Source organism: Zootoca vivipara, chromosome 1 (genome assembly GCF_965207765.1).
Source record: "Zootoca vivipara chromosome 1, rZooViv2.hap1.1, whole genome shotgun sequence".
NCBI classification, from domain to species: domain Eukaryota; kingdom Metazoa; phylum Chordata; class Lepidosauria; order Squamata; family Lacertidae; genus Zootoca; species Zootoca vivipara.
In genome coordinates this window covers 29,838,788-29,852,521 of record NC_142582.1, presented here as the reverse complement: position 1 = coordinate 29,852,521, position 13,734 = coordinate 29,838,788, and the positions used below count along the sequence as shown (strand labels likewise).

The 13,734-nt window shown below is 40.9% G+C and overlaps 1 protein-coding gene across 4 annotated transcripts in view; it reads right to left on the bottom strand.

The window, feature by feature from the left end:
* Window positions 1–13,734, bottom strand: part of CCDC148 (coiled-coil domain containing 148) — a 111,676-nt gene that overhangs the window by 39,945 nt on the left and 57,997 nt on the right. For all 4 annotated transcript variants that reach the window (XM_035132036.3, XM_035132025.3, XM_060280036.2 and 1 more), the window contains exons 9-10: window positions 11,776–11,914; window positions 8,712–8,918 (exon numbers count right to left, since the gene is read on the bottom strand). In XM_035132036.3, the coding sequence (XP_034987927.1) occupies window positions 8,712–8,918; window positions 11,776–11,914 (346 nt within the window). The remainder of the gene's footprint in view (window positions 1–8,711; window positions 8,919–11,775; window positions 11,915–13,734) is intronic.

Below are 13,734 nucleotides of genomic sequence, written 5' to 3'. Positions count from 1 at the left end.
ATTGAATCAACTCAACTGTTAAGAAAAACTGAATAGATTGTCTAATAAGTCATTTCCCCAGTCCAAATTCCATGAGTTCCAAATATATTCATTTTCTTTCCCTAGTTTGTGACAAAAATCAAGTTTGCTGCCAAGATTTCTCCCTTCTTCTCCGCCCCAACTGAATAATTTTTTTTAAAAAAAAACCCCTCTTATTGATACAGGTTCTTATCATAAACAGCATGATTCGTCTTCTAAAAACGCACTTGCTCGTGAAGAATAGAGCCACAATTCTATGGGAACTGAATGTAATCAGAAAACCTGGTTCTGATGATAGCAAAAATGCATCTTACATTTTAAAGCCTTTAGGGTTAAGGGGAGCTGGCTGAGTATGTGGAGGTCTTTTAGCATACCTTGCTGCCATTGAACAAAAATGATTTAGTCAAGCCAGGAGACAAAGGGCTGTGGTGGCAAGATAATAAGAGTAATAATGATACAGAGTGTAATTGTAGTGCTAGAATTGTAATATTACATCTTTATAATTACAATTATGCTTCTCTGGGAAGCAAAATATCACAGGCTGGCAGAGGTTATGCAAGAAATGAAAGCCTGAGTGCTTTCTTCTAATTTTGAGGAATGATTAAATAAAGTTTCAAAAGCTGAAGTCCTTGGACTTTGCATTCGCAACTGGAGAGGAATTTCACAGCTGAAGTAGAAATATCCTCCTTCAACATATATGACGGGAGGAAGGAATATCAGGAGTCGTGGGCTCAGCAGCACAGATGGCCCCCCTGAAAGATGAAACGGCCAGACTGGAGATGTCACAGCATGATTGGAGTGGCAGAAACCTGACACTAGCCCTAACTCCTTTCTGAAATCCACCTGGTGCAACCCTTGTATTCATTTCCTCACCAGATTAAAACCTGGTTATTTACTCAAACTTTTAGTAAATGCTAACCTATCAAGTTTAGGTTTGCAATGACAGCTGTTCACATTTTAAGCTTATTTACTGTGTTATTATTTTATGTGTTTCTAGTTTGTAGCTGGACTTTTTACTTTAATTATTGGTGTATCGTTCCCTGAAATCTTTGGGTAGAAGGTGGGTTATACTGTAGATATTCTAATAAATTAGAGAACATTTCCATAATCAGTTTTCTGAAAGCTGTTAACCTTACTAGTAAAATGAACGCTCAAAGTGGAATGTGTATACAGTAAATACACATACTGTATGTACATATTGCTAAGGTGAACATTCCATTAGTGCAAGGAGTTCTTCTTGGACCATGGTGTGTTCTCCCGCTATGCACCCTCTAAATCTGTTCTCTGTCCCACTATGTACATATATGTACATGCACATACCCCCACCATGGTATGGACTGCAAGTTTTTACTCTTTCTGGTGCAGTATCAGGAAATGGGCTTTACTGTGTAAACATTAAGCGTGCTGTTTCAGTATTAAACAATCCTGATTGTTAAGCTAATATTAAAGCAGTAGGGAAACTGGCTCCCCCACAGCCTGTTTCACAAATGAGATCACATTTTAGCAAGGCGGTGACTGCCAGGAGCAATAAGCTTTGAATGCCAGTTGTAATTAAAAACTTTACTTTCAAATATATTTCACAGTTTATACTTGGTGAAAGGAGGATTTGCAGACTGCACACAGATTGCTTTGCTACACATAGGGGATACTTCTTCATAGTCAGTTAATTATCTGACTAGTGTACACTGCAAGGATGCAAAGTGCACTAAGCATGACTAATTAAGGCAACAAATTGTATGTTATGGCCCAAAAATTTTCATCCCTTTCCAGTTGTGAACAGAAATTGCCCCTATCGTCCATATGCACAATGAAATAAAAATGCTGTTACACCAATGAGGAAAATGAGTTCAGAAAGATTAGTTTCCTCCTTTGTGCTGTGACTCTGATGAGCAGAGATAATATGGAAAAACGGTGGAATTACACTACTCCAGAAATGTGACTGCTCACCAACTTTCTCATAGCAGGTGAAGTTAACCTTCCTCTACTCATGGTCCATCTAGATCACAGGCCGAAAGTATGATTTACAGGCCAGTTAACACGCCTCCTCTGTAATCAACTCCTTTCCCCTATGCATTGCAAGTGAGTCATCTGAACCAAACGCATAAGATACGCTTTTCAAAGTTTCCATTTCACCAAAGCAGAGACTGCTGCCAGTAACCGATGGGGAGAGGACTGAGGCGGCAAGGGGTTGCTGCAGTGTGTGTGCAGCGGCAGAGCCAATCTGACGCTTTTGCCATTGCACCAACACCACATCAACCTTCTTCTCAGTTACCAGCAGTGACCGCAGCACTGGAATGCCAGGCAAGCAATGCCACCTCACCCCACCAGCTGCTAATGTCCTTCAAAACTTCCTCTGGCCCTCTCACTACAAAGAAGGATGACCCCCCCCTTCCCTCACCCATGACTTAACAGTCTGTTGGTCACCTTTACTCAGCATGCAGGGAATTGCTGGCACTGGGCAAACTGTGGCGTTGAGGTTCATCTGAAAGTGGACAGGGTCACAAGTAGTCCTTGGCTAACCATTAGATAAATGTTAATCTTTAGTTGAGGGCAGTTTTTTTAAAAAAAAATTACCTAAACATTTTATTTTATATTCCACAATTCAACAATAACAATTCTAAAAGCCGTTCAAAATAATAAAAATGCAGATGATATTGCCTTCATAAAAGAATCAAAACTATTATTGATTGGATGAAGCTAATATACCATTTATTCCCATGGGACTAAAAAGGGACCAATGTCATCTGGATCTAAGTCTATAACTCTGAAATAAGCTTAGGTATTCCACAAACAAGCTTATTTCTTAGTATTAAAGGAACTTAGCACAAGAAAATGCAACACAGGATAATTTTAGACAACAGCCAGATTGTGTCCACTGAAGTAGTCTAGTTTTTGAGTCTTTACATTAACTTTTCCTTACCAAATAGTAAATATTTGCCTGTTGCAAAGATAATTATTTGTCCTTGACATGTTTACAACTCCTCTAAACAGGCGACCACAAACCACAAGCCTCTCTCCATATCATAAAAACCAAATGCATCTGCACACAAATGTAAACCTGATAATGGCTTCTCTTGTTTACAATGAAAGTTCAGAGCCAAATGTATACTGTACATATTTGTTGAAAGGGGGCAGCCCCAGAGGCTCTTGACATCTAAATATCATATAAATTTTGTCTCATCTGTAAGCCTTAGTCTATTCTGTGCTTTAACATACGCAGGAAGAAGTGGGTCACAAATCAATCACCATCCATTTAATATTTTTCAAAAGAGTCAAATGAGATTATGTCTGCCTCCAGCAAACACAGTACAGGGACTATGGTCAATATGCTTTAACGTTCAGCTGATGGTTAAAGCTGGGGCACAACTAGATTTTAGAGCTAGGATTTTCTAATCCAATGGCAAATGTGGTTTAAAATCCCTCTTACTTTTAGCTTTTCCTAGAAGTAATACAAATCAAGAGACTACTGTTGTTCAACATGAGCCGGCCTAGAAGAAGAGACCTTTGTCTGAGATCCCTTATCAAGTCCCTTTGCAATCCAAAGCAAGGTGAGAGGTGATGGGGTACATGCAGAAAAAAGGCCCTTGTCTTTGGAATACCCTCTCCAGGGAAGATAGCCTGGAGCAAACTCCCGTTGCCTTTGACTTGTCTCTTCCAAGAGGTCTTTTAATCTTGCTTGGCTCTGGCTTTAAATGCCCTTATGCTGAAACCTCACCCTCTTTGGTGGCCATGAAACCAGAAGAGTTATTTCTGCAAGTTTTTTTTGGGGGGGGGGAAGGAATGGGGTTCACAAATTGTTTTGAGGGCAGGGTTGCCACACCAGGCAACTCATTTAAAAAAAGGGAAAGGAAAGGATGGGGACCCAAGCACACACTCTTTTCTACTCTTGCATTCTAGGAAAAAGTGCCGCCAGAGATCCCACCTGCTGAAGGTAACTACCGTACAGCAGGGTTTCCTTCACTCTCCTTCTCATAAAAAACGGCAGCCAGCAGCAGCTTGTAGCACAGAGATAGTGGGTAGGTAGGGGGGTCATCTATGTTTGTTCTGCTGCTTTTTATGTTGATATTTGTTCTGGTTTTATGTTTGCCTGCTATCTGCTATGGGGATCTTATGAAGGGTAGGATAGAAATGTATAAATACATAAATAAAAAGCAGCTTGTTCTACCTTCAAGAAGATGATTTGCTTTTAATTGGGTTTTTAAAGGTCTGCATATAATTAATAGTATTTTAAAAGTCACCTACTGGATAACAACCAATTAGGAATAAAAATATGCTGCTCATTCTCGGGCTAGTTATATACAGTATTCACATGGTGTATGTGGACATTTTGCAATCAGCAACACGTCACAGGTAAACGCCTCCATTATTTCAGAGCTACACCACTGCCTTGCTTGTACTATTTGTGAAGTGTCTTAATCTATTATGTGTAAAGTCTAATACAATCAACATGAAATAAATATGCATTTTGCTATTTCTTAAAGTACCAGTAAGATCTGATTCCATGTTAAGCATTACTTACACGTTCCCATTTGGTTGAAATAGAAAGGAAAAATATTTGTCCTTTAGGCATTACCCGTCTATGTAGTGCAACTATAAGAAATCTGGGTTTCTTTTTTCGCCTTCCAATATAATTAGAAGCGGAGAACAATAAGAAATAACAAGAGACCACAGGAGAGAATTGAGGAGCAAAAGAACAGAAGCAATGGGATAGAATAAGGGAGAAAGTGGTAATGAGAGATTTCTATAATTAAGCCAGTTCATTTACCATAGTTCTTTTTTTAATGTAAACTATAACTTGGAACAAAAAAGAGAGTATAAAGCTGAGACTTAATACAGAAAGTTGGCCTTTCAAACATGCAAGTTGAAAAGGATTTTTCTTGTGAGACATGTATATGGTTCTCCTAGGTATATGCATGTGCAGGTGAATGAACATAACTTTAAAAATATTCCTAAGAAGAAATCACTTGCTAGAAAAATGGATGTAAAAATGGATGTTAAGATTTTGCATTTTACCAAGCAAAGGGTGGGATTCAACTAAGTTGTTGCATTGTACAATGGGACTTCCTGCCTATCCTTCCCCTGCATGCCCCCTAAATCTGGTCTGGAAGGTTGGAGGAACTCCCGAAGTAGGTTTAAGGGGGAACAGAAGAGGGGAACCGAGGCAGAGGGAGAAGAGAGAAGGGGGGGGAGTCCCATTGTGCAAGTCAACTACCGGTATGTTCCCACACATATATGCCATAGTGCTACACTGAATTCCACTCCAAGATTCTACTGCTCTTAACTTTGCCCCCACAGACCCTGTCATATTTCAATCATCATGTATCTGTCATCTCCACCACCCCTGACTATCGACCACCCCAGGGTTGCAATTGTAATATTTATTTATAAAAGAATAAAATGGTGTGTGTGTGTGTGTGTGTGAGAGAGAGAGAGAGAGAGAGAGAGAGAGAGAGAGAGAGAGACGGTGCGCAAGCGGTGCCCATATGGACTGCATGTGCCTCGGCCGCTCTACAGCTGGGGGAAGGCAAGGACCATCTTGTCACCCCCCCCCAGAGTGGAACCCGGACCGGACTGTCCCCTCCGCAGGCTGTTCTTAAGAAAGCTGTAGCATCCTGGTGGAAATCACAATAGCGCTCAGAAAAGCCACACTCTCTAGTCTTCAGTGTGTGGTGGTGGATGGTAGTAATTGTGGAAGAAACTTTACTCTTTCATAAGGCCCAAGCTATTTCTCTCTTACCAAAAACAGCATGAACTAAGTTCTGAGCAGCCCTTCAGATCAGAGGACAGATTGGAGTGTACACAGCCACTATCTTGTTGGCAGATGAAGTAATGGGATAGGGTTGGCTGCCTCTCACAGATTCAACTCTGTGGCTGAAGGAGAGAACAAGGCAATGTTTTTGTTTGCCAGCACTGGAGTGGGGAAGAAGGTTGACTTGCTCCCTACAGTTACAGACCCAACAACAACAACAACAACAACAGGGAAGACAGACAGTAACATCCCAATTTCGTAAAGACTGAATGCGCTTAGGAATGAAAGGGTTACCCAATCCTTACTATGAAGCTGAGCCCTGAAGTTCTTCCGGCTCATTGACAGAACACATCCAGATGTAACAAAATACATTTTAAAAATGTTTCATAGACAAGATTAAAAGGAGTGGGGGAGAGATCAAGGAGTTTATAAGCAGAAGGGGCATCATATGGGCTGAATCAGGAGGTGACTTTGGCAAGGAAGATGTTTTTCAGATCCTGGGAGCAGGAGGCACTAAGAGAGAGTCTTTACAGGAATACCACAATGTTCTCAGGGAGAGAGACAGTTTCTGACAACATGAGTATCTCAACAATTCTATTCTCATTTGCCTTCCTACTTGCCAAATGTGTTGGTTTTGGGGAAACTGCCATATTGCACAATATAACAGATAGTTTGTTTATAAAGATATCCCAGTTTCCCATTGGTGCAATCCAGAAGAAAGCTGCCATATGGTTCTGTTGATTTACCCTATTCGGCTTCCCAAGATGCTCCAAGGATTTGTCCTTGGAGGAATTCAGTTTCATTTTAAACCTCTTGCTGATTTTGATGGAATTAAAAATTCATCCAATAATTTGTTCATGTTAAAATCAATTAAAATGTTCCTTTTTCAAACTTTATTCACTCTTTCACAATCCATGCTCTGTGGGGCAAAGCATGGGTATATAGCAACACAATCTCTTATTATTAATTGTTTATTATGAATTGTTCTACAACAAGTGTAAGGAATCAGTGGCCCTCCTGATGCTGCTGAACCCCAGCTCCTATCATCCCCAGCTAGCATGGCCAATGGGCAGGCATACTGGGAATGGCAGTTCAACAGAATCTGGGAGGCCACAGGTTTCCCATCTCTGTTTTATGAGTTATTATTCCATCTTGGTCTTTGCCTGCCATCACTTTGCCAATCATCTTCAACCCCTCTAGTGCCGAGCTTGTGCGGTAGTGTGCCTGCCAGTTTGGAAACAAAACAGGACCATCCAAAGGCAAGTTAGTGGTTTCTACTTTCTCCGGAGACCAAGTATGAGTGTTCCAGGTTTTGCCCTCACTAGACCCCCATTCTCTCCAATCAGGTTTTGACCCAATCTGCACAATTGCCTAGAGGAAAAGCACAAGGGAAGTACAATATGCTGCTCCATCTCCTCATTCTTGTCATTGCTAGCAAGTTCAAAGAGGCTGCAGAGCTTTGCCAGCCAAGTTCAGGGAACACACATCTCCCTTGCTTCAAAGGGTTGGGAGTTTCCCTGAGCTGTGTCCTATCTTAGCTCACTGGAGACTCTTTTTAGAGTGGGGTGGGGAGCCATTAGGGCTTTCAAATAGTTCTGATATGGATTAAAAAGAAGGAAATTTTGAGGAGCAGTTGGAAACATACTGATAGAGAGACCAGGAAAGGGGGCAAGGAAATGAAGGGAATGTATTATTTTCCACCCCTCCCTCTCAATTCCTTGCAGGGTCCACACCTTCCTATGTGTAAGATGTATAGGGAAATCATTAAGTTTTCATCACATTTTCTTCTGCCATGGAACCGAAAGGTAGTGTAAACGTGTTTCTTCCCATGGGGTCTTATCCAGGTACTGGACAGATCCAGGGCTGCTTACCTTCAGCCAGGTGAAGTGCCTTCAAACCTTGCCCTGGATCCTTTCATTATCAATTTTATTATAGCAGTAACCAAATTAGTAGACACTCTGATGATGTATTGAAAACACATCATTCAGATGAATGCAGGCGAAATGTCAATAAATCAGAACAAAAGCACCCAGGAATTTTGGCAGAGCGGAAGATGTTTATTGCTAACTATCGATTCTGGCTAATCGCGCAGTTGGCAATTGCTAGACTCCCCTTCTTCTAGACATAGGTCAGATTTTCCAAATTAATGTTTGTGTCAAACATTTTTACATTTCATTTCTCTTTTCATTACTTGTCACCAACTTTACTGCTCTGACTATTTGTTCTCTATGGTTATTTCAGTTCTTCACAGGGAGTGTGGAGACAGGAACTACCTTTTGTGACGACATCTTTGCTTCTTTTGGAAGACTACAAGGCAGCCATGGTTCGGCTAAAATCGGGGTGGGTGGGAAATCCCGCCTATTCTGTCACTGGGCCATTTTTTCATCTATCAATTAAACAATTTCTAGGACAGGCACACATCAAATATAATATCCTTTTTTCTCATTACACCTGATTTTAGCTAAAAGGCAGAGAAACCTTTTCTCCCATTGAAACCTTCAGGCATGCCTGTTACTAGGGGGACTTAGCCAACACTATGCCAATATACGAACACAGGACATGATAAATGAAATTAGCAAAAGGAAAACCCATTTATGCGCATGATTCCATAGGCGTGAGTGCAGTTGAAGCAAAACAGATCCATTAATATAATGCCTCAGGAGCAGAAAAGAAATTAAAAACAAATTGTACACAAATGTTCTAAGAAAAACAAATCAAGATGCACCCCCACCCCCCAATGCTCAAGAGGGATGCAATAAAAAAAGTGCAGCCCTGAAGAATAGCTAGACTAGTAACTATGAGTGTGGAGTAATCTATCTCCATTTTAAGAGGTGGGGGGGGGAGTCCATATTATAGCTGCTGCAACGTTTTTTCCTCAAGCAAATATTGAACAATCCAGGATACAGGCAACATAAATGTAATTGGCGGTTGTATAATAGTCTACCTTTTCTTTGAGATCCGCACATATTTCCTGTTGTTTTCTTCTATTATTAGCCAACATAATTTCTGTCTCATGAGCAGCACAAGCTTCTGCGAGAGTCATTACTGCCTTCAGTAAAAAAGCTTTCCTAGCCTCGACCCAGTTGAACATCAAAGCTCTCCACTGATTCCTAGTAAAATGGTAGTGGTCCCAAGCTCTTTCGTGAGCAACCTAGAAATAATAATAAAGGGAAGTCAGGATTATTTTCACCCATATGAAGTAAATCTTTATTCTGAGGTAACTTCAAATAATCATTACAAATGAAAGTATTAGAAGCAAAAATGAAAATTATCTGTGCCCCCGCCATTGAAAACAGCAGAGTACCCTGTCAGGAGTTTCAAGTGCTTGTAGGACTGGCTGATTTGGGCTCGCCAGGGCTGTGCTAAGGAAACTAGCAGCCCAAAGATACGTTTAATAAAAGGTTCCATTCTCAGGTTGGCAAAGGGATGAGAAAAGAGCTACGCACAGAGAACGGAGAGAAAGAATCACCAAAAGACCTCACAATAGGCACTTCTTCTCTTCCCAGAGTAATCTCAGGGATCAATACAATTAGTCGTAAAAAAAAACCTATAAACACAAACTGTGTCACTTTGTAAGAGGAAAAAGCTCAGGCAAAATGCAGCAACAATGTAATGTGACAGCAACTGGTTCGGGAGTAAAAGAGGCCTTAGATGGCAATGAAATTCTCTTGGATTGTCTTGAAGGGGAGGCATTACGTGAACATTTCATTGTTCAGAAATGATTTGATGCTGTTGTGATTTGCTATGAGCTCACAGAGAGAGTTAGGATATAAATCAAAGTCCATACACATAAATTAAGTACCACCTATAATTACAAGGGTCGTAAAATAGCATTGCTGATAGAAATGGAGTCTTATTCTACAATTAAGTCATATTATAAATCATTAATGAAACAAATGGCTATTATGCTGGGCAATTCATATTTCTAAATTTGCTAAAATTCCACTAGACCTGGGTTGGGGAAACCGTGGTTCTTCAGGTGCTGAACTACAAATCCCATCAGCCCTGTCCATTGGCTATGCTGCTTGGGCCTGAAGGAGAGCCACAAGTTCCCTATTCCTGTAACATATGATGGTTAAGATCTATAGTGCCAGGCAGAGAGCAGGATGTTCAAAGGATTCCTTTCTGATTGCAAGCCCCTGTGCTCCTCCTCATCCTGGAAGTTGGGTGATGCAATGCAAGGATCTGCAGATGGACAAGGACAGTGTGGAAGTCCCAATGCATATGGGGAAGTTGTATAGCCAGCATAACAGGAAGGGGAAAGCTAGGGGAGCCTGTTTATCCCCTTCCTTGAACTTCCTTGCAAGTAGGCACGTTGCATCTTAAAACTATCCAGTAGTCATTACCATCACCACCCCTCTCAACACTTACAGCCCCCAGGTGGGAAGGAATCCTGGGCAAGTACTAAAGGAAGTACTAAAAAAAGGACCTCAAGATCACACTGGGTTCCCTTTGCCCTCCTTGGGGGTGCAGGAAACTTGCTTTTATCCACCAAGTTCCCTCTCTGTTTACAAGGGCTAGCTAGTTATTAGAATCCCACCCCAAGTATCTTCTCAATATCTTAAATATTACAAGTAGTCCACCTTCACATGAAGCCAGCAGCACTGCCCTGCGTGGGCCCTGTTTCATTAAACGTTACTTCTTTGTCATTTTTAATTTGCAGAGAATGTTACATCAATACCTATTCAGCAAAAGGGGCGTGTGTGTGTACTGAGATCCATGCGTGCAAATTCATCATCTTATATGACAAGGACAAATCATGCCTGCAAATTATATCACAAAAGTTGTGGGAAATGGCTACACATGCAATTAAAATCAAAAGGAAAAGAGACGCAGAGGATGCTGAAGATGCTTTTAAGATGGGGTATCATCTGGTCTACGGCCAGAAAAGGCAACCAGAACAGGCCCACTGCTGACTCATTGGATCCCAGACTTTGAGTACACAAGCTTCTTCAGATCCTAGTTCAACAAAGAATCTTGAATTCTTGGATTATTACAACAACCTTGCAACGCCTTCATTCATTCCTTCAATTTCATTCATATATATATATATATATATATATATATATATATATATATGGTATTCATAATTTTGAAAGATTATGGGTGGTCACTGTACACGGGAAATTAGGACTCTCTCTGTAGATTGCAAAATATTTACAGCAACAATCCAATATACCAGTACTAACATGGTTAAATAGCCATTATGTGACTTTATATTGGCTGCCACATTTTATGCTACCAGAATGGCAGTTGCTTTCTAGTATATATAGGCTATTTTTATCAGACATATACAGAAATCCACCTCCACAGAAAACATGCTAAACCAAACACTCATTACAATACTGAACTAAGTTGCAAGACGATTTGAGCATGTAACATCAATCTTGGCGTGACTGCACAGGCTGCCAAATTGGTTCCTGGGCCCTATTCAAAGTGCTGGTTTTGACCTATAAAGTCTTAAATTGTTCAGGACCACAATACCTCAAGGACCACCTCTCCTCATATGAACCAAACCCGGACCCTGAATTTATCATCTGAGGTCCATCTTCGTGTAACTTCTCTATGAGACGTCCAAAGGGTGACAACACGAGAACGGGCCTTTTCTGCCGTGGCTCCCCCGCTTGTGGAATGCTCTCCCCAGAGAGGCCCGCTTGGTGCCTTCATTACACATATTTAGGGGCCTGGCAAAAACTTTCCTCTATAACCAGGTCTTGGCCTTTAACCCTCTGTGGTCTTTCAGAAGTGGGATGTTTTTAATGTTGTGAACTGCCCTGAGATCTATGGATAAGGGTGGTATGCAAATTAAATAAATAAATAAGTGTGTGTGTGTGTGTGTGTGTGTGTGTGTGTGTATACTTCTCTTTCCTTTTGGTTTTAATGCATCTATGTGGGGTGTTTATTGTATGGTTGGTTGGAAGTTGCTATGGGTTGCCCTGGGCAAGATTATGCTAACAAATTTAATAAATAATAATAATAACAACTAAACGATCAGTGCTACCACTTACGAGATCTTCCCTAGACTTGTGAGGGAGATGTTTCTGCAGCATATCCAAGTAAAGAGTTCTTCTGCCTTGCATGTCACGAGGGTACTGACTAATGATCACCTGATAAACCCAAAGATCTTCTTCACTCCACTGGAAATTGCTGTGAATTAGAAGAGAACGAAATCAAGCACAATCTGAACCTGAATGCTATTATGTCAGTACACTTCAGTGTGAAGTGACTGGTACAAATGCATTCTGGACTGGGACATGGATCTTTGTAAGTGAAACATACTTAACATTTCAAGAGCAGTGGTGAAAATCTGAAAGCAGGTCCCGCTCCGCTCAATACAAGCATAGCTTTATCTGTTCTGGGGGGACAGTTCTGCAAGTATTTCATGTGGTGGTTTGAAAAATTAGATGTGGGGAGTGCCTATTGGTTAGTGCCTCTGTTATCACCAACACCCATCCTTCCTCCCCCAACCCTTGTGCAGTTTAATTTTTAAAGGAGATGATGAATAACCCACCTGAAGCATGTGGGGAGCGACAAGACCCAAAGCTGTGCCAGTGTGACAAAGCTTGCCCCACACACTATGGCCTCTGTTAAGTAACATCAAAACAAGAGGGGTTCTTTTAGCACTGTGATCTGGGCTTCCTTATTTTTTAAGGATCACAGAAATATAATCTCTCAACAGTGCTTACTATTCAACCATAAAAGCGGAGTTCAACAACAAAACAAACTTCCATGGCCAAACTGCCCTAACACATACTAGCTCAGAGGAAAACAAGCACTGATATAACAAAGGAAACAGCCTGCAGCCAAATAAAACAAAGAATGCTGTATCTAGGAAGGCCTCTGGATACAGAGAGCATCCGCTTTCCCCTGCCATTCCAGGAATTATTGCAAGAGTTACACCCCTTGCAATAGTCACATTTTCAAATAACTCTGTTGCATAAAAGCAAGCAGGAACAGCAAAACAAAATGGAACACACAGCATGAAGAACATTGGCTTCATTTTTATTAAACCTGTCCAATCTTTAGAGACATTTGCTTTTTTTCCCGTCAACTTTTAATTTTTGAGTCAGTGCACAGAAGCAGATTACCCAGTGCAACTGCCCCACCTCTGGCATCATTCCATACCCCTAGGGGTGACTGGAACTTATAGACAGAATGTAGACCTGATTCATATGGTTTTTAAATCGATTATAAAAACTAAGGATATACAAGATCAGGTGTTTGAGTACTGAACTCTATGTATAAGTCCTATTTGCACTTTCCACTTAACATGTGATTTCAAGAAAAGCCCAGAGGAAGAGCCATCTGGGCACAATCCTGCTCATAAACCATGCACAGCCTCCACACAATTTGAGGCAGGCTTGATTAAAGTGATCAGGTTTTACTAGAACCTTCCTAGTCTGCTGATGGAAGACGAATGCACATTCCAAGCAATTTCCCAGAACCTCTTGCTATGACAGTCTATTCTTCAATCCGGAAGAAAACACCAATGGAATGAATGGTTTACTTCCACTAAAAGCCATTTCAGATCAGGGTGTAAGTTATGCTCCCAGTTTTCACACAGCGTCTCATCTTAGTCCACCCTATATTTGTAACTGCAGACCACAAAATTCTAGCTTGCATACTATCTATTGGTGATATCTTCTTACTTCTCATTGGAAGAAGTCTAGATTTGGACCATTTTACAATGACTGCTCTCCCCAAAGCCACTTCCTCTTTCATTTCCAACTTCTGCTTCTGGAAATCAGTAATCCTTATAATAGTGGGAGCCATCATTTACAGAAAGTGAAAAGATTTTCAGCAAGGAAGAAAAATATTTTTGAGCTGGAAAGCTGAAGTAGGCACAAAATGAAGGACTTCAAATCCAGCCACAGCATGCAAGTTATGCACAGTCTGATCCTATGCACGATTGGTCAAAACGAAGTCCAGCTGTGTTCAATGAGACTTATTTTGAGGCAAGCACAGAG